The sequence below is a fragment of the Spea bombifrons genome, chromosome 12 (assembly GCF_027358695.1).
Source record: "Spea bombifrons isolate aSpeBom1 chromosome 12, aSpeBom1.2.pri, whole genome shotgun sequence".
NCBI classification, from domain to species: Eukaryota; Metazoa; Chordata; class Amphibia; order Anura; family Pelobatidae; genus Spea; species Spea bombifrons.
The window spans coordinates 33,998,500-34,016,861 of NC_071098.1; the positions used below are offsets into that span (position 1 = coordinate 33,998,500).

Consider the following 18,362-nt stretch of genomic DNA (forward strand, 5'->3'; position numbering starts at 1 on the left):
TCTCCATGTTTACTCAGTCGCATCCTAAAACCTCTTTCTCCTTCACGTCTAAGAGTCCCTGAACTAACGGGAAGTTTGTCAACCGGCCAGAATCCTCTGATTTTATTCATTCGCTTTATAAAGAGGCTGGGAAAAAAAGCAGCAATGGCTTTAAAAGCTTGATGGAAAAATGAAACATTTTTTACAAAATGCCAGGATTTCCTTTATCTTAATTTAAAGAATTAAGCTTTTTACTTAAAAATATTTTTTAACATTCTGTTTGAAATCAAATGTGTATGAATGAGGCAGGTGTGGTGCGGGGCAGATATTCTGCGTACCGGAGAATTAATAGTGGACTGACATTAGCATACGGGGGCTTAGTAATTTGTTAAAATCTTTAATAATTCCTAATAAGACTTCACAAGCCCAGTCACCACAAACCCAAAACACGAAAAAATAAAACGCACCCAGGTCCCTGAAATAACCACTTGCACGGAAACACCTGGACTTCCGGACTTACCGACACAGGAATCCCCTCGCTCTTCAAATCCAGCGCTGCAGACACATTTTCCAATCGGAACCAGCCATTCTCCGTCTGCGCTACAGTACATTTTCGGGGTGTCCCTCTCCTCCGAGTGCCCCACACACTCTCCTCTCACCTCCACTAGGGAGGAGGAATCTGCTCCTGTGATGGCTTCAGAAAAGGCTGCCAGATTTCTCACCATGGAGGGGCATTTCTTATAATACACTCGGACAGATACTATAGCAATGCAAGCCCCAATGTCTTGGAAGGCCAAGTAAAAGCCACGTTTACTCAAAGGCCCCACATCTCGGACCTCTGTGTTTAGCTTGAGTCTCCGTACGCCGAGGTCCGCGCTGGTGAAACTCTCATCAGCAGCTATTGTGTCGATCTTCAGATACTGACTTTCCCGGATACTGGTGCCCACATCCCGATCGCTTTCCAAATAATAGAGGTTGAAGGTCTCTTTGCAGGTCCCCAGGACGCCGGGCATGCTGTTACAATCTCTTAGGGTAAATTTAATCTCCACGTACACCCGCCGAGCACCGTCTCGTTGCACCCAATTGGTTCGTAGCCAGTTGTTTTGGTTGGCGCTCATCACATTGCAGACTTGGTAGGTGTGAATGGGGCTGAAAAACTCATCCATTTCGTTGATTGAGTCCCACTGTGCACGGAGACAAAAGGGGACATTAGCGTGGAGATTTAATTTTTTTTTAGGTAAGTGGACCAAATATGTGACCCAAGACCTTTAAAGGGTTGCTTTCAGACGACTAGGCATGTGTTGTTTTGCTGATGTGACACGATGGGCCAGGACGATGTGAAGGATAAGATGGAGAATGGCCAATGAGATGGAGGAATGATAGAGGGAAACAATGGATGGAGCGAAATCCACTGAGGCCTATCAACGACATTTTATAAAATAAAGTTAAATAAGTGTATAGACATTAAGGTGTCTCAATGAAGAGGTTTACGATGCTCTTTGGGAGGTTATTGTGTCTCCTTATCGGATTATTATATTGTCTGCAGCGTCTGTTTAATGGACATCAGAATAGGAACACCCTCCACCAGATGCTGGCACATGCCCCGGGGCAGCATGCGCAGCATGACTCCCGCGCTCTTCTTTCTGTTGCTACAATGCGTGTGTTTTATCTCGCATGACTGCAGCTTATTATTCAATCATTTTGAATGTGATTAAATCCTCGGTTTCTTGGAGGAACTTTCCCACTTTGTTACTGTTCCCATTCAGCATTTTAAAATGATTTTTAACCAGCATTTGAATAAAGTAATTTCTGGTGGCATCTGCATTCCAGTCTCCTGAAAAGAAATTACATGTACTCTCTAACACAAAGCGGGAAGTACACCGCAATATTATTTTCCATTATGGAAATGAGAGGCTAATGAAATGGAGCGTTATTGACATTCAAGGCCAATGACTTTCCCATGTGAACTAACACAAAGCTTCAAGGCCAATGGAGAAAATTACCCCAAACCTCCAGTGCTTAACGCCACGGTGGCCACGTGGCTAGTATGGCGTCTCCCACTGTATGTCTTCACCAAGGTATGGAGATAGCCCTGGGACTGAGAGTCTCAATTCATATTAATGATTTATACTCTACAGAGAGTATTACGGCTAAACTCTGAAAAGTATTATTTCCCTACAGAAGCCTCTAACCTGACTTTATAAACACCTTGCACAGAGGTAATACGGCCACGCCATTCCCAGGAAAGGTGAATATCTCTTTTAAATAAGATACATAACGTATCTATTATTATTATTATTGTATTATTATTATTGTATTTTTTCTAGAGCCATCGCTATAATAGGTATTGATCACCATCTTCTAGCAAATATATTTGCATCTCTGCTGCTCTCTGGGGTCCAGGGTCTTGAAAGGGTTAAAACTATTGTCACAATTTATTTAGCAAAAAGTATCACAACATCTGCTCCATGTCTGTTTATTGCAGACGCCCCAGAGAAACGAATCAAAAGCGGCAGCCGCAAAAGACTTTCCGATCGCGCAATGCCAGGCGCCATCCTCAGGTCTTTGCTTTCTACGAACGACTCTAACAAACTCAGAGATAAAGCAAAATCTCAGCAGGAACTTTGAGGGTTAAACAAACCTAAACCTAGGAACCTAAACTCCAAGTCTGACCCAGGGCTGTCACCAATACAATGTTACAAGAAGGGTCAAGGACAGGAGAGAGGAGATGAGAAGGTAGGATGGAGGAAAGCGGAGAGCTTGGGGAGAAGGATAGGATGGGGAAGAGCATCACTAAAAAGGAAAGACTATGTAGAGAAGGATGAAAGAGAGATGGAAAGGAACATGGAGAGAAGGACAGGGTGGAGGAGAAAGGCAAGTATGGAGAGAAGGTTAGGATGGAAGAGAGGAGAGCATGGAAAGAAAGAAGCATAATGGCAAGAGGAAAGGCGTGTTGAACCAAATGATTGTTGCAAAAAGAGCATGGTGGAGAACAGAGAAGGGAGGTGGATGGAGGAGACAACGCTGAAAAGAAGAATGAAAAACAGTTAATGCAAAAAAAGGTTTCTTATATTTCCAAGCGTAACTGTCTGCTGTACTTTATTCACTAAGGTAGGAGAGGCAGCGTCTCATACCCCACCAAAGCACCCCTGAGTGTCATCCGTCCTCATACCGGGGCTGCCGAATGGGATGGAAATATCTGGGAGCCATGGAAGGGATTTAAAAAAACACAAGAATTATGCGGGCATGCAGTAAATTAACTGCTGGAGCTGGGGGGTATTAATTATACCTTAAAATAAAATAGGTAATTATACCTTAAAATAAAATAGGTAATTATACCTTAAAATAAAATAGGTAATAATACCTTAAAATAAAAACTCCGGTGGGTTAATAGTAAATGACAATGATAAGAATTATTATTTATTGTTATTTCTACACTAAAAAAACCTGACTCAGGTGACTGACTCGGGAGGAAAATGAATAGAAACTGAATCTCTGCACATATTACACATAAAGCTCCAACGTTTGGGGTAAACTCACCAATATCATTCATTATGATCAGAAATAAGCCATTCATTCATTGTACAACATATCGGAAAATATTACAAACTTAGTTTATTCTCTGAGGATTAGATTCCCAGTCGATGAAAATTCAGGGTTAACAAAACAATATTTTATATTCTGCAACAAAAGATAAAATTGTGGAAAACCACTTTATCCCTCGAAATTGATATTTTAACTACAGCTGCTGAACTCGGTATAAAAACGTTTTCTGGCTGAGTATCAGAAAGCGACGTCTCTAATGCGGCATTTATATTTTTAGCTCAAAAATAAAGAGTTTGATTGCAAGCTGTTTGCTAATAACAGTATTTGCCTTCAAGATATTAAAATTGTTTCAAACTAAATTGTACATTTTTAAACGATACAAAGAGTTGATTGATTGACGTCGCGTTCGGACCGCGTTCGGTACAGAACCGAGTAGGAAACCAAACAGTATTTATTGAAATAGGAGAGGTAAAAAAAAAAAAAACAGATGAAAAATGGGACATTTTATTCCATTTTGTTTAATAATATGAAATCCATTCTCAAAAAGGAGTGGCTGCCAGTAGAAGCTGTCCAGATAAAGCTGGTTATCAGTGGGAATCAGGACGTTTTATAGATGATTTCTATCTAGATCCGGTGCGTTTCCACCCCTCGTAACAGCCGATAACGCAGAAATTAAATGAAAAGATAAAGAACTAGAAAACTGTAAACCGAGCATCACAAAACACCACTGCTTGGACGCTTCCCATTAGAGTATGGGTCTGGTGAGCCCTCAGTATACCTGCCGCTGTACACCCGTTACAGACATAGTGGCCATGTGGGGATTCATCTAAATTATGGGATTAATCCAATTTACACATTTTAGCATAAAATATATTAAACAGCAGTTGAAAACAACCACAGCGCCGCCAGACTGAAGCTCTTGTCCTCGGCGATGTCTGCTGGGGCTTGTTTTTAATATTTCTGTAGATATTTACCAGCATGTTAATTATTTGATGAAATACGCATGTTATTTCCCGGATAAAACACGGCTGTGCCACACAACGTCGGCAGAGCCTAAACGCGCGCATCCACGTACATTTTATCTGTTATTAAATCTTATTTTACACGCCCGATTATTCCGCGTTTGTATAAAAATGTATTTTCAAATAAGTTAATTTCGAGTCACCCCGGATGTTGATGGTAAAAACAGCCGCAGGGAGAAATAGAATCGCATATTCATTACAAACAAATAGCCATCTTAGGCAAAGAAACCTCTTGGCTTCCACGCGTTCACTTTCACAGTCGGCTGAACACAACACAAACGATCCTCTTCACACCTTCCCGGCGACCCATCTCGGAAGCCTTTTAGGTCGTAGTAATTATGTAACAGTAATCGGCGGTGGGGGGGAAGGGGGGGTTTTACATCTTGTCCAGAAGAGGTGTCTGGGGCTTGGAAATTTGGGTAACAGTTCGAGGTCCTATAAATTTATTCTGTAATGCAGTCACGTGAAAGTTCATTGGTAGGTTGACTTTTTGTTGCCATAACAGCAGAGCAAACTTTGTGAACATTTAATTATTTATGGTTTCAAGGAAAGAATTTAATGACTGATCCTCAGAATGTGACAGGCTTGTCAGACGGGCCGGAGGAAAGCACACGCGTGGCTTTTGATGTTTTATTCTTTACGTTACATTTTTTTTTAAAGGGAAAAGCTAATTAACGGGTTTCTAAAAGCGCGGCACTTCCTGATGGGAAAAATCTGGCTGGAACAAGTCTTCTCCTAAACAGAAAGAGGTTGCGATCGTATCTCCAACCCAAATACCTGGCCCGGCCCGGCCGCTTTCATCCGCAAAAACCTCGCTGTTAGTTTGAAGTGGTTTTTAATAAATGAGGTTCCGTCCGCCTCGTCTGTTGCCATCGTGATAACATTCCCTAGCGAGTCGAGAATGAGGACATCTAAATTAACAGGGGGAGGTCCTAATTCTTCTTGTATTTAGGGCGCTTCTAATGATTTAAATGAAAGTCAACATGCGCTATAAAAATCAGGAAGTCCCTGTTCATACCGGACCGGAGAAAGATGTTAGGAGACGATAAATGCAAATTTGGCAAGGTCTCCCAAAATGTGGCTGGCGAGCGATGTGCTGCACGCGGCGCTTTGAGTGCCGAACAAATAAAGGAGCTTCGCGGGACGTCTCTTATCTTCTGCGGTCAGTGTCCTACCGTACATCCTGTCTGTTATCAGCGCATGTGCTCACTCAGACAACGTCCTTTCCCTTTTGTTAATTTGCTATGATACTTAAACTGGCACTGTTACCACCTGCCCAAGCCAAGCGTGTCTGTCCTAATACATCGGGGGCCCCTGCGGCTACTCCATGGTTCCCTTTCTCGTTTTAAAATTCTATTCCTTTTTGGCCAAAACCATCCACCTGGGCCTCGGCGCCATTATTTACAAATCCTACACCTTTGCACTGAGAATGAATATTAAGAATGAGGAATACTTTGCTGTCTGGCGATGCATGGAGCCATCTGACCAGATTTCGCTCTCTTATAGTTTGTTGACTATGCTGTTTGGGTTCTGCCTGATGTTCTGAGTAAGGTGAACCGCGACTCATTGAGTGTCCTGTCCGCCATTTATTAAGATGGAAGAAGACTATGTATAGGAAAGCAGGGTGTGGCGATCTAAGCCCCTAGCCACTGGTATTATAAGAAATTCAGCATTTAACAGGAAAGTTGGCCGAATTCTTATAAAAAGGCCAGTCTGACTAGGACCATCCCACTCATGACGGTTATGGGACCCAGCATACACGCTGTGGGGGCAGCAAGAAAGAAGCCTCCGGGAAGGTAAAGGGGTGAGGGGGGAACGGGTTAGGTTAGGGTTAGGTGAGTAAGAGACAATAAGGGAGGGAGTATGTATGTTAAAGTGAATGTGTATGTGTTAGCAGGAGTCTGTATGTGTAATTGTGTTAGTATGAGTGTGTTTTAGAACGTGTGCGGCATGAGTAAACATTTTCAACAAAGAAACATCAGAAAACACAGTGATAATGACCCAAAGAGTCAGGACCGGGTCATGTGCGGCTAGAGGGAACATTGCTGGTAGATTACAGGATTCTGGTGACAGAAACCAACGCATGGAGGCTGATGTTGGATTGATTTTTGATCGTATTCTGTTAGTGTTTAGTAATTTATCCGCCATTGGAGCTGGTGTGCAGAGTGTTTGTATGTCCATGTGTACATGTTCATATGTGTTCCGATTTGTGCGATTTATCTGTGTCTCTTGGCTTCTTTGGGTCAGAGCTCGGCAGAAACGTTAATGCGTGGGATACATACCCCATGTGGCGGCAAGGTCAGCCAGCCCCAGTCTCCAGGAATCGCCACCGTGTCCAGTAGATTCACTGTAAAACAAACACAGAAATGTACTTTTACTGTTATTATTATTACAATTGTGATTTTTATTATTATTAGTAGTAGTATTACAATTATTATTATTATTAACATTATAACTATAATTATATTTATTTATCTTTAATATACATCGATGCCGGGCATAGTATGCCCTGTATTCAGTCCATTGAACACTAAATTACTCGTTAAGCAGAGTAAGGGCTGAGTGACCCAGCGGTATCTATCAGTAGTAAGTGGCAGTACCCGGCGGTATCTATCAGTAGTAAGTGGCAGTACCCGGCGGTATCTATCAGTAGTAAGTGGCAGTACCCAGCGGTATCTATCAGTAGTAAGTGGCAATACCCAGCGGTATCTATCAGTAGTAAGTGGCAGTACCCAGCGGTATCTATCAGTAGTAAGTGGCAGTACCCAGCGGTATCTATCAGTAGTAAGTGGCAGTACCCGGCGGTATCTATCAGTAGTAAGTGGCAGTACCCAGCGGTATCTATCAGTAGTAAGTGGCAGTACCCGGCGGTATCTATCAGTAGTAAGTGGCAGTACCCGGCGGTATCTATCAGTAGTAAGTGGCAGTACCCGGCGGTATCTATCAGTAGTAAGTGGCAGTACCCGGCGGTATCTATCAGTAGTAAGTGGCAGTACCCAGCGGTATCTATCAGTAGTAAGTGGCAGTACCCGGCGGTATCTGTCAGTAGTAAGTGGCAGTACCCAGCGGTATCTATCAGTAGTAAGTGGCAGTACCCAGCGGTATCTATCAGTAGTAAGTGGCAGTACCCAGCGGTATCTATCAGTAGTAAGTGGCAGTACCCGGCGGTATCTATCAGTAGTAAGTGGCAGTACCCAGCGGTATCTATCAGTAGTAAGTGGCAGTACCCGGCGGTATCTGTCAGTAGTAAGTGGCAGTACCCGGCGGTATCTATCAGTAGTAAGTGGCAGTACCCAGCGGTATCTATCAGTAGTAAGTGGCAGTACCCAGCGGTATCTGTCAGTAGTAAGTGGCAGTACCCGGCGGTATCTATCAGTAGTAAGTGGCAGTACCCAGCGGTATCTATCAGTAGTAAGTGGCAGTACCCGGCGGTATCTATCAGTAGTAAGTGGCAGTACCCGGCGGTATCTATCAGTAGTAAGTGGCAGTACCCAGCGGTATCTATCAGTAGTAAGTGGCAGTACCCAGCGGTATCTATCAGCAGTAAGTGGCAGTACCCAGCGGTATCTATCAGTAGTAAGTGGCAGTACCCAGCGGTATCTATCAGTAGTAAGTGGCAGTACCCAGCGGTATCTATCAGTAGTAAGTGGCAGTACCCGGCGGTATCTATCAGTAGTAAGTGGCAGTACCCGGCGGTATCTATCAGTAGTAAGTGGCAGTGCCCAGCGGTATCTATCAGTAGTACGTGGCAGTACCCGGCGGTATCTATCAGTAGTAAGTGGCAGTACCTGTTGACACCCAGCAGTACCGGCAGTAGCAGAAGTAACTGTCTGCAGTACCTTTTTCTCTCAGTAATGGTGCATATAATCTGACCAGATGGAAACAACAAATGGCTTTTATGTTTCAAGTCAGAAGCAGGATGCTTGATGCTTCCTTAAATAAAGTTTTGTGGAGATATGGATTTAATGTATGGATTTCTAGTGGAATAAATGTGTAAATCTGCTTAACCTGCTCTTCGGTCCCTCCACAAGAGGGCAGTACTGCAGAAATCTCTGCCCGTCCTCCATTAGACTATGTGGGGGGGGGGACCCCCTTCAACGGCCAACAATGTCGGAGGTGTAAAGCAGGGATATCAGGACACACGTTGACGGCGTTATACTTATAGCGAGCCACCAGATTCCGTAACGCAGTACACATTTACTGGCAGTAATCAGAAGCCCCTGTGGGGTTTATTCACTAAGCTTTAAGTTAGATAATGTCTAAGAGGAACAGGACTTTGTCATTAGAGGCAAAATGGGTCAAATAATTAGTGCCGAGCGGTTTGAGTTTCACCTAAGATCTAACGGCTCCATTGTGTATTCGCCTAAAACCAGCCCAGGGCATTCTTAGGGCCTACGGGCACAGCTTCAGCGTGGAAAGACTGGCATGGCTAAATGCTCTGATTAGAAAGGGTTAAAAAGCGTGTTGGCCTTTATCGTGACACACATTTTCCACGTGCGTTTAATGACTCCTCTCCATAACAGGCAGGTCCTCAGCACAAAGGGTCAAAGATACAAATTCTGTCCCCTCCGGCTTCACAATCAAAACTTCAAAGCCATCCCGAGAGATCTGCAGCCAGAGTTGGACTCCTCGGAAAGCAGTCCCTGCGCATTAAGAATTAACCCCTCATCAGCCCCGACACAGCCGATTCATCCGGAATCTCAGAGCGGCCGACGCCATACTGGACTTAGCGCATTTTACGCAATCTGCGGCGGATGTGAAATCAACAAATACTTTACAATCCTCGTTCAAAAGATTCTGAACATCCACATCTACAGCTCCAGGAAGAATGGTGTCAGAGAATAGGACTTTAAATATATTGCTAAATATCGTGCTGATCCCCTCTGGCAACGGAACATAAACGCCCTACTCGGCTTTTGCTACCGGTCTCTGTGAACAAGTTAATCTCCCGCTAGATGTCCCCAGAGGTCACACACGGAGTCAACGATTACGGCAAAACCCCTGGAATGAAGTAGCGCCCAGTTTCGGTACCTCTTTTACAAATAAAAACAAGAGACACTTCTTTATTTCAAAATTTTATTAAACGTCAGAATGGAATTATTTGTCCGCGGTGCGGACTTAAAATAACTTCAGCACCGCGACACTCAACCTTTATTAACATGTTACAAAGTGTCAAATATTATTACCACACAAATTTGACACAATATATATCAATAATTTATTGTCAAAACGAAAGAAAACATAACCAATTGTAACCATTAATAACCACTTAATAACCAAATTAATAACCTGCTGGTATGGGCGTGTCCACCTGTATCTCTGCTGGAACTGCCGGCGTCCCCTAGCGCGGCAGTCACATGACCCTACGATTCACAGGGGCGCATGCCCCTGGAGTGTCCTGCACTTACACCTCTGTGCACCACAAGTAACCACACCTAGATGGTTAACTCCTGCACCGTACCAGCTTAACAAACCAGAGTACCCGGCAAATGCCAAAATAAGGGGGGGGATGGGCGGGAAAATTCTCTTGAAAATAATTGCCCCTATAGGCCACGACCCTTCCTTATATACCCCCCCCAGGGAGGGTAATTACCCCCTCCCTTCTGGCCCTGCACGTGCCACCAATACTTAACGCTTTCAGTGCTAAAATTTCCGCTTAGTCATGCCTTAACCCCTTAAACAGGCTTGACCATGGGTACCTCGTCCGCACTACATTCATGTGGCCCCTCTGTCCAATTCTTTCCCTCCGGGGCTGTTCTTAACTCCGGTCCGGAGCCCGTGGAGAGAAGCCTGGGAGCCGACAGTCCAATAAGGCTAAAAGGAGCCGGAACTCCATGCTGGAGCCAGCGGGACATTTTTAATAGTGCGTCCTTCTGGCCGTCATGTCGCTGGCACATCAGACGCATAAAACCGAACACAGCATGTTATTTGATATAAATATTTGGAGCTTGTGTCAGGGCATCGCCGTTATGAGGAATATTGCCGCCGTTATGAGGAATATTGCCGCCGTGATGAGGAATATTGCCGCCGTGATGAGGAATATTGCCTCCGTTTAGTAACTGGGGAAAGATGTGCAGGACAAAGCAGAATCAAATTACAATATTTAGGTGCTAATAATGTCCAGTTACTTCATGTCGCAAACACAATGTTTCCGCTTTTGCTACCTGAAGTGCGTACTTGTGTACAGACGATTAGTACTTTCCATCCAACATATACATCAGCGCACACTCGGTAAAACCCTGGACAATGTATAATATATATATACCCATTGTCTGGGTGGAAAGGTTCTCCGGGTCATCTTGAGCTCTCGTGTCTCCTGAGAAACAGGTAGTCCCAATTAGCAGAAAGTCCTTCTGAGCCATTTACTGTTACGTTTACAATGACACCACTTTAAAAAGTAAAATTCCTCCATCCACCAAAGCAATTTTCAATTCATTATCAGAAGAAGCCCAACCACGGCTTTCATTTTGCAGAAACTAATCAGCGTTACCCGGATGGTTACCGAGAGCGGAGCTGTGGACGGCCAGCTACGGAATCCGCGTTCTGCCGATAAAACGTGTTTGCCCGTTTTCAGCTTGTGAACAAACCGGGTCAGTGGATTTAAGCGATTTACAGGAAACCAGTAAGTGATGTCGGGCGGCTCGGAGGGAGCTGCCCGCCAAACACCCGGAAAGGCATTCGGCGGCCGGGAGAGGTGGGGATGGCAGAAGAAGGAACCCGGGGGGCACTCAGGTTAAGCAAATGACCAACATGAGCTTTGTGGTTGTATCGTGTGAGGTTTATTGGGCTTCATCCATGTGAATCCTTCCGCCATCTCCTACTCATCCAAGATTCAGTAGATCCTGTCCCACTTACTCTGATGCCAATCCATTGGATTGATAGGAAAAAAGTTTTGCTGGTAACTCACATCCCAAAGCTCCTGCCATAAACCCCGTTACCCCCCCCCCCAGCGGCTTCAATATCTCCGCATCAAACCAGCGATGGGCAAATGAAACCCTTATTCATTCTGGCAAAGATCCTGCTGGCCGTGGGGGAGAAGGAGTTAATCTCTGCGTATTTGTGGATGGATGGTGCGATATATAATTGGTTTATTAACATAAAAGGGTTTTGCCGTATAGATTTCTGGCTCATCTTGTTATTTTTCATGAGCGATTGATTCTTAGCAGAACATTGAGTCGGCTGTAAAACACGATACACTTTTGGTAAAAATTATACAGTTTTGTGAACAAAGCACAAGGGGCCTCTAACTCATTCCCTCAGTAACGAGGCTAGATGTGTTAATGAGCTAAACATCTTACATGACATCATTTGTTGCCAGGACAGGTATCACCTCTGGTTATCTGCCTCCAGGGGCAGTCTTTTTATCTCCAGATGAAGATGAAATGTTTTGCTCCATTGGCCTAGTTTTGCTCATTCCCAGACCCCATGTGAAGACTGGGAGACCTCTCAGCCTCTGTCTTGGGGGTCTCTGTGATGCTTGTGTCTTATCTACTGTCAGCGAGCTACATGCTCAGACCTCTGTACCCACTGCCCTTCTCGCCCCCCAGACCTCTGGCCCCACTGGACAGGTCTGATTAGTCTGGAGGACAATAAGGAGTCATCATCTTAACCCTAACCCAGATTTGGATAAATGCCGGCGATTGACCCATCGTCCACCGAGATCGATACGGCAAGACCCCATTAGTCTCACGTCTGAACAGTCACTTAAGGGACGGGCGTTTGCAGTCTTTATTCTAACCCTAACTCCTGGAATATTTAATGAATTCAATAAATGTCTATAGATTTAAAAAAAAAAACAGAAAATGTATATTTTGCAGACCTATCCAGAAGGTACAGCGTTAGTTAACCAGACAATGAAATCCCATAAACTGAATGAAACGGGTTTTTTGTCATAATATTTGACGTTGAGTGTAAATGGTGCCTGGTTTTATTTAAAAAAGGATGGATTCCCAGAAATCCCCCTTGAGCCGGAATATTCTGGACGTTCGCACGAGAAGCTGAAGATGCATTCGGTGGCGGCGGTGTCTCTTGGTGGATGTCACATGTGGACAGATGGGGCTTCCAGCCTGAAGAGGCCGAATCTAAGCCGCGGCACGGGCCGTGGCATCACAACGGGTGAAAAGACTCGCATTTTAGTGTCGGACATTCCGAAAGTGTGATGCAAGCTTCCAGGTCTTCGGTTACTAAGCTCCGAGCTGCTTTTCTCGCAGACACCGAAGAAGGTGCTGAAAGACCCCCATTATTACCCCAATCACGAGGGGGCATTTTAACTGTTTATCAAATCAAATCGTAATAATTCCTAATAATATTAACACGGCGGATATCATCGTCTGACAACGGGAATCATCAACACAACCTTACGACAGACATAATATCTCTAAACCTCCGGGACCCCGGTTTATTATATGACTGCATCTCCCGTAACTATTCTGAGAACTGCACAGCGCTGAGTACATCTGATTTCAAATGCGAAGAAGCTTCAATAATGAACATATTTCAGAGAATTAGGAAATCTAGAACACAAAGGAAAAGACCCAACAAGCTTTAGATTATAGACTCTAGAACACAAAAGGACAAGCAAGACCCCACAGGCTTCGGATTGGGGATTCTAGTACAGGAAGTAGGAGACCCACGAGCTTCGGATTGGGGATTCTAGTACAGGAAGTAGGAGACCCACGAGCTTCGGATTGGGGATTCTAGTACAGGAAGTAGGAGACCCCACGAGCTTCGGATTGGGGATTCTAGTACAGGAAGTAGGAGACCCCACGAGCTTCGGATTGAGGAGCCGTAGATTAATAGTTTGCGTGCTGGCAGTAAATCTTTTCTAAGGTGACAGAATTTTTTTCCCGTAACCTGAAATGCTCTTGAACAACAGACACAAGCATGTAGAGCATGTCATGCATGATACGTGTTCACTGTACACCACATGTGTGAGAAGTGTACAAACCTGTACAAATAATCTCATTTCATACGCCCGTACACGGGGTATAGCGTGACAGAGACATACATGGGGTATAATGTTCTGGAAACATGCACATTGGGAATAGCGTGCCAGAGACATGCACAAGGGGTATAGCGTGCCAGAGACATGCACACGGGGTATAGCGTGTCAGAGACATGCACACGGGGTATAGTGTGCCAGAGACATTCACGCAGGGTATAGCGTGTCAGAGACATGCACACGGGGTATAGCGTGCCAGAGACATGCACACGGGGTATAGCGTGCCAGAGACATGCACACGGGTATACGGTGATAGAGACACGCAGACAGGGTATACGGCGATAGAGACACGCACACGGGGTGTACGGCGATAGAGACACGCACACGGGGTATACGGCGATAGAGACACGCACACGGGGTATACAGCGATAGAGACGCACACGGGGTATACGGCGATAGAGACACGCACACGGGGTATACGGCGATAGAGACACGCACACGGGGTATAGCGCTATAAGGCAGAATGATCTGTATGACTGCGCTGTACAGGTTACCTTAATACCTAATACAGAGAGCGCAGCCTACACCCCAATTTCTAAAACTCCGTCTGACCCTGAGTCCGGGCTTCGTGTGGCGTGTATCCTTCCTAGTGAATTCATGTGCGTTGTGTGCACTTTCTGTGTGTTCCTGCGCAGAGTTGGACCCGCAGAATACACATGAACACAATACCTTCGCCCGGTACATTGCTATGAGCCAGATGCTCCGGGGCTCGCTACGTATCTTTTCTGCCCCACAGAAAGGGTTTCTAATGTTCTAGAACCGAGATCGCATTTACCCCCTCCCCAAAATCAGAGGACACTTCCACCTCACTGCCTCCGGCGAGAGAGATGAGATACTGACAGCGTCTTCAAAGCGTCGGGAAGTTCGGCCAACAGCCCCGGATAACTGCACAAACAATCCGAGGAAAGCCAACGGCCGGTGACAGGACTCGTTACTCGTTCACATAGAGGAAATCATCGTTAGCTCTAATTTAGGAGGCACCGACAGATTCGGCAACGTTATTATACGACAGCACCACAAACGGGGAGACACGGAGAAACATGTCATTGGGGGCCAAAACTAGCAAGAGCCCGAAGCAAAGTGCCGGCTGACAAGCGCTTCCTGCTTACCTTCGCTGCTGCTGGCAGGGAGGCAGGAGACGGCAGACAAGCTGATGCAGAGGACGCAGGCGATCAGGGGTGTCGGGGCCATTGGAAGGGGCTCCTCGCCGGCCGCGTCGCCTCCCGGATCCGGCTGATACAGACGAACAAACTGCTTGAGCACTTTAAACATATCTGCTCGGTAGCCAGAGCTAGGCTGCGTACAGGGGGGGCTGGGCTGCCAATCACTGCTCAGCAGCCAATTGTGTCCATGCTCCCCCCCCCACTCAGCTCCCAGCTTACTTCAGGCACCGCCTCCAAAATGCATGTTTATCGGGGTTCACATTAGGGTTACCAATGGGGGCTATGCTGTTAACCCTTTATTCCTCACCATAGTTACAGACAACAAAATGAGATGCTGCAGTCTTACAAATTGGGAAACAGAGTTAGGCGTTTCTGTCTCTTAGACTCCCTCCTCTTTCTCTCTCTTTCAGACTATCGCTCCTCTCTTTCAGACTCTCTTCTCTGTCTCACTCAGACTCTCCCTTCTGTTTCTCAGCCTCTCTCTTCTGTCTCTTTGTCGCCTCTGTCTCTCAAATTCTCTCTTCCCTCTTGCAGACTGTCTCCAGTCTGTCTCTTAGACTTCCCTCTCTGTCTCTCTCTCCGTTATCTTTAAATTGACATAGAAATAGTTGTCGTCACCGACTCAGATCTAATTCTGTATAACATAAGGGCCGACTCAGTTCGGGTTAGCGGGCTCTGAGTATTCGCTGGTTCGGTTTCCTGGTTTAGTGAAATGCTTGATCTTTTGATTTTATCGAAATGTCCCAATAATCCCTTTCTAGATAAAAACTAAGATCTCTAGATGCAGAATTTTGTGAATGTGTCACAACCTACGCAAAGCCGGATATTAAAAAGTCTTGTCCATTGCAGCAGATTTAATCATCTTTGCGCATGTTGGAGCGCGCGGGATGATATTTGTTCGAGACTCTGTGCTCAGGTGAAAGGACTGCACAGATTTCACCAGCAACAACCAGAAAGCTCATCTTGTTATGTTCTCTGAATACCAGCTTAACTGATAACGTAAAGAAAATGACTCGAAAATAAGCTTCATGAGCAGAATGCAGAATGTGTCCCGCCGCTCCCCCACCGTCTCTGCACACATTCTGAGAACATGCGCGGAAAATGCCACCTTCGCAAAGTAGCTTCACCATGTGAAACCTGGTCCCAAAGACAAGAACCGTGGAAAGGGTTCTAAGTTCCAGTTCTAAGATACAGTCCAGTATATTATGACATCACATGAAATAAAGAGCTCGACACCACCTGGAAGTACAAAGCACAGCTTTTACCCTCCATCTTAAGACTGCTTTTATCACCTTCTATTGTCTCTTTCCAGTCTCCTTAAACCTGCCATAGCCCATGCATGTTCCCTCCGTCTTTCCGCTGGTGTGCCCCACGTCCCTTCAAACACGCACTCATCTCTCCCGCTTCAAAGAAACCTTCCCCAGATCCAACATCCACCCGCCGTCCGGTCTCCCTTCTCTGCTTGGCCTCCAAACCAGGAAACGTTTAACCTTCCAACATTGCTGCAAATACCATCTCTCCCGATATATTTATCAGCGACAACGGATAAGCAGACCTCACGGTTTTTGTACTAAGTTCAATTTATATATAGATGCACAAATGATTTAGAGGCCAAAAGACGACATATAGATGCAAGAATCATCTCATCTGCTGGCATCGTGCTGCTGAAAGTATTGTCATGGGATAAAGTATTATTACCTGGACTAACTATCCGTGCATTACACGTTACTGGGGGTTCTTAATGACCCGGGCTGAGAGAAATGTTTCTTTTAATGATATCTGAAACCTGTGCGCTCATTCAAGGTTCTGTGGCTTATCTGTTAAATCCTTTACAAGCATGAAACGCAGCCCTGGCCGCGCATTGCTAATCTTCCCGTCTTTTACTATTTATCCCGAGCTTTCATATTGTTTACTGCGGCTCAGTAACAAAACGACTTTATATTATGATAATCTGATCCAACGGGTTGGAGAAAGGTGGATTATTTGTGGGCAGAGGACTATGCCACCTGATCTGTGCAATGAGTGAGGCCACGGGTTGGCCCTGGTATAGAGTAATGAGATGTAAAACAAAGATGGCACCTAACTGAGAACAGGTGCCCATGCCAACCACATAGAAACCCATCCCGGAGATCACATTACAGGGGGTCTCCATGACGTCTGCACTTGACTTCAGGTTCCCTAACAAATCTTTCCAAGAAAACAAGAAAATCTGAATAATTTTGGCAAATTCTGGCATGCTTTGGTTACAATACACCTCACCCTTGCTCGGCCCCCGTGCCCTTTATAAATATTTCATAGACTGAACAACCTTCTCCCTAGGAAGACCACTGAATGTTCATTGATAATGCCCTACTTTACTCCAACTGCGGATCCGACGTGTGACTGCACGTTACCAACGTGGATGGAATTAGTTCTTGTTTTGAACGAGTTGCTTCACATTGAGTCTTGGGTTGATGCGGTAAGTTTTAGGTTGTATAACTATGTCTGGTTGCAGTAGGCATAGTCTCTCCCTACTGGGCAAAGCATTGGATGTTATGGATTAAAGGTTACACGTGAGATATTGTAAGTAGAATAGTTAGTGCTAGTGTCTGCATGTAGAAAAATGCACTGGAATTAATGTGGAATGGTCTCTGATTGCACTGACCATGAGAATAGGACTGGAGTAGACCTTTCAGTTCAGTCTGGACTTCTCTGGCAAAAAATCACCATAAAAACAGATGATGTGCAGGTTAGAAATGTTCTGAAATGGTCACCGGTGGGAATATCTCCTATCAGAAGTTTTACATTAAAATGATAATAGTTTTGAACGAAGCCTTGATCCGTTGAGCCAACATGTTCAACTCCACAGTGAGGAGAACATTAAAAAAAGCAGAACAATCTTTAAGCTCCATCAGTGAAAGCCGTATCTGCTCTGCCATTATAATAAAAGGTATTTATTGGCAGCCTGGATCAGCTCCGAAGGTGATTAATTCAGGGCAGGATCTTTGTGGCCAAGTGAGGCTTTTTCTTCCCCAGCATCGTCTGAATCTTCACATATTCATATCCCATCTACTTTCAAAAATTATCTCATCATGATTTTGCCTCATTGAAGACAAATGTTTTGGAATTGGAATTCAATGCACCCCTCCAGCTGACAAGGTAGACGCTAAAGAGGTAGTCTATTTTTTAAGCCTTTTGGTAATATCCCTGGCGCCCTTATCAGCGAGGATATTAAATGTATTGAAATGCTAAGCAGCCCTTCACTGGTTGGGTCTGCTTTCATTAAAGTATCTCAGAACGAGACACATGGAGAGACGACACTATTTTTTAACTTTCCATTAGAAATACTGATTGTTGGATATTAGAAGGTATTAATGTTCTTTTACCCTTCAAACACCTTAGATGTTCTTTTCACCTTCAAACACCTTAGATGTTCTTTTCACCTGGCTCCTCTATGTTGCTGAAGTGGAAATCAGTCCCTTTATGAGCCAAAAGTAACTATGGTGTGAGCCAGGTGGTATCGCAAAAACCGGGACGGCTCTCAGGTTAATGCAAGGAATTTAGACTCCGATTGCTGAATACAGATGAAAATCACGAAATGTCTCAGGACAAACACACTTGGATTACGTTAGCAATCATAACAATAAGCAATACAGTCATGTTAGGGTTAGG

General features: G+C 44.8%; 1 protein-coding gene across 1 annotated transcript in view; it reads right to left on the reverse strand.

Annotated features, from left to right (window-relative positions):
- EPHA8 (EPH receptor A8) overlaps nucleotides 1-14,794 on the reverse strand; it is a 28,839-nt gene extending 14,045 nt beyond the window's left edge. Inside the window, exons 1-3 of the mRNA XM_053452209.1 lie at nucleotides 14,658-14,794; nucleotides 6,830-6,894; nucleotides 500-1,163 (exon numbers count right to left, since the gene is read on the reverse strand). Coding sequence (XP_053308184.1) covers nucleotides 500-1,163; nucleotides 6,830-6,894; nucleotides 14,658-14,739 — 811 coding nt within the window. The 5' untranslated portion in view covers nucleotides 14,740-14,794. The remainder of the gene's footprint in view (nucleotides 1-499; nucleotides 1,164-6,829; nucleotides 6,895-14,657) is intronic.
- Nucleotides 14,795-18,362: the final 3,568 nt, after the last annotated feature.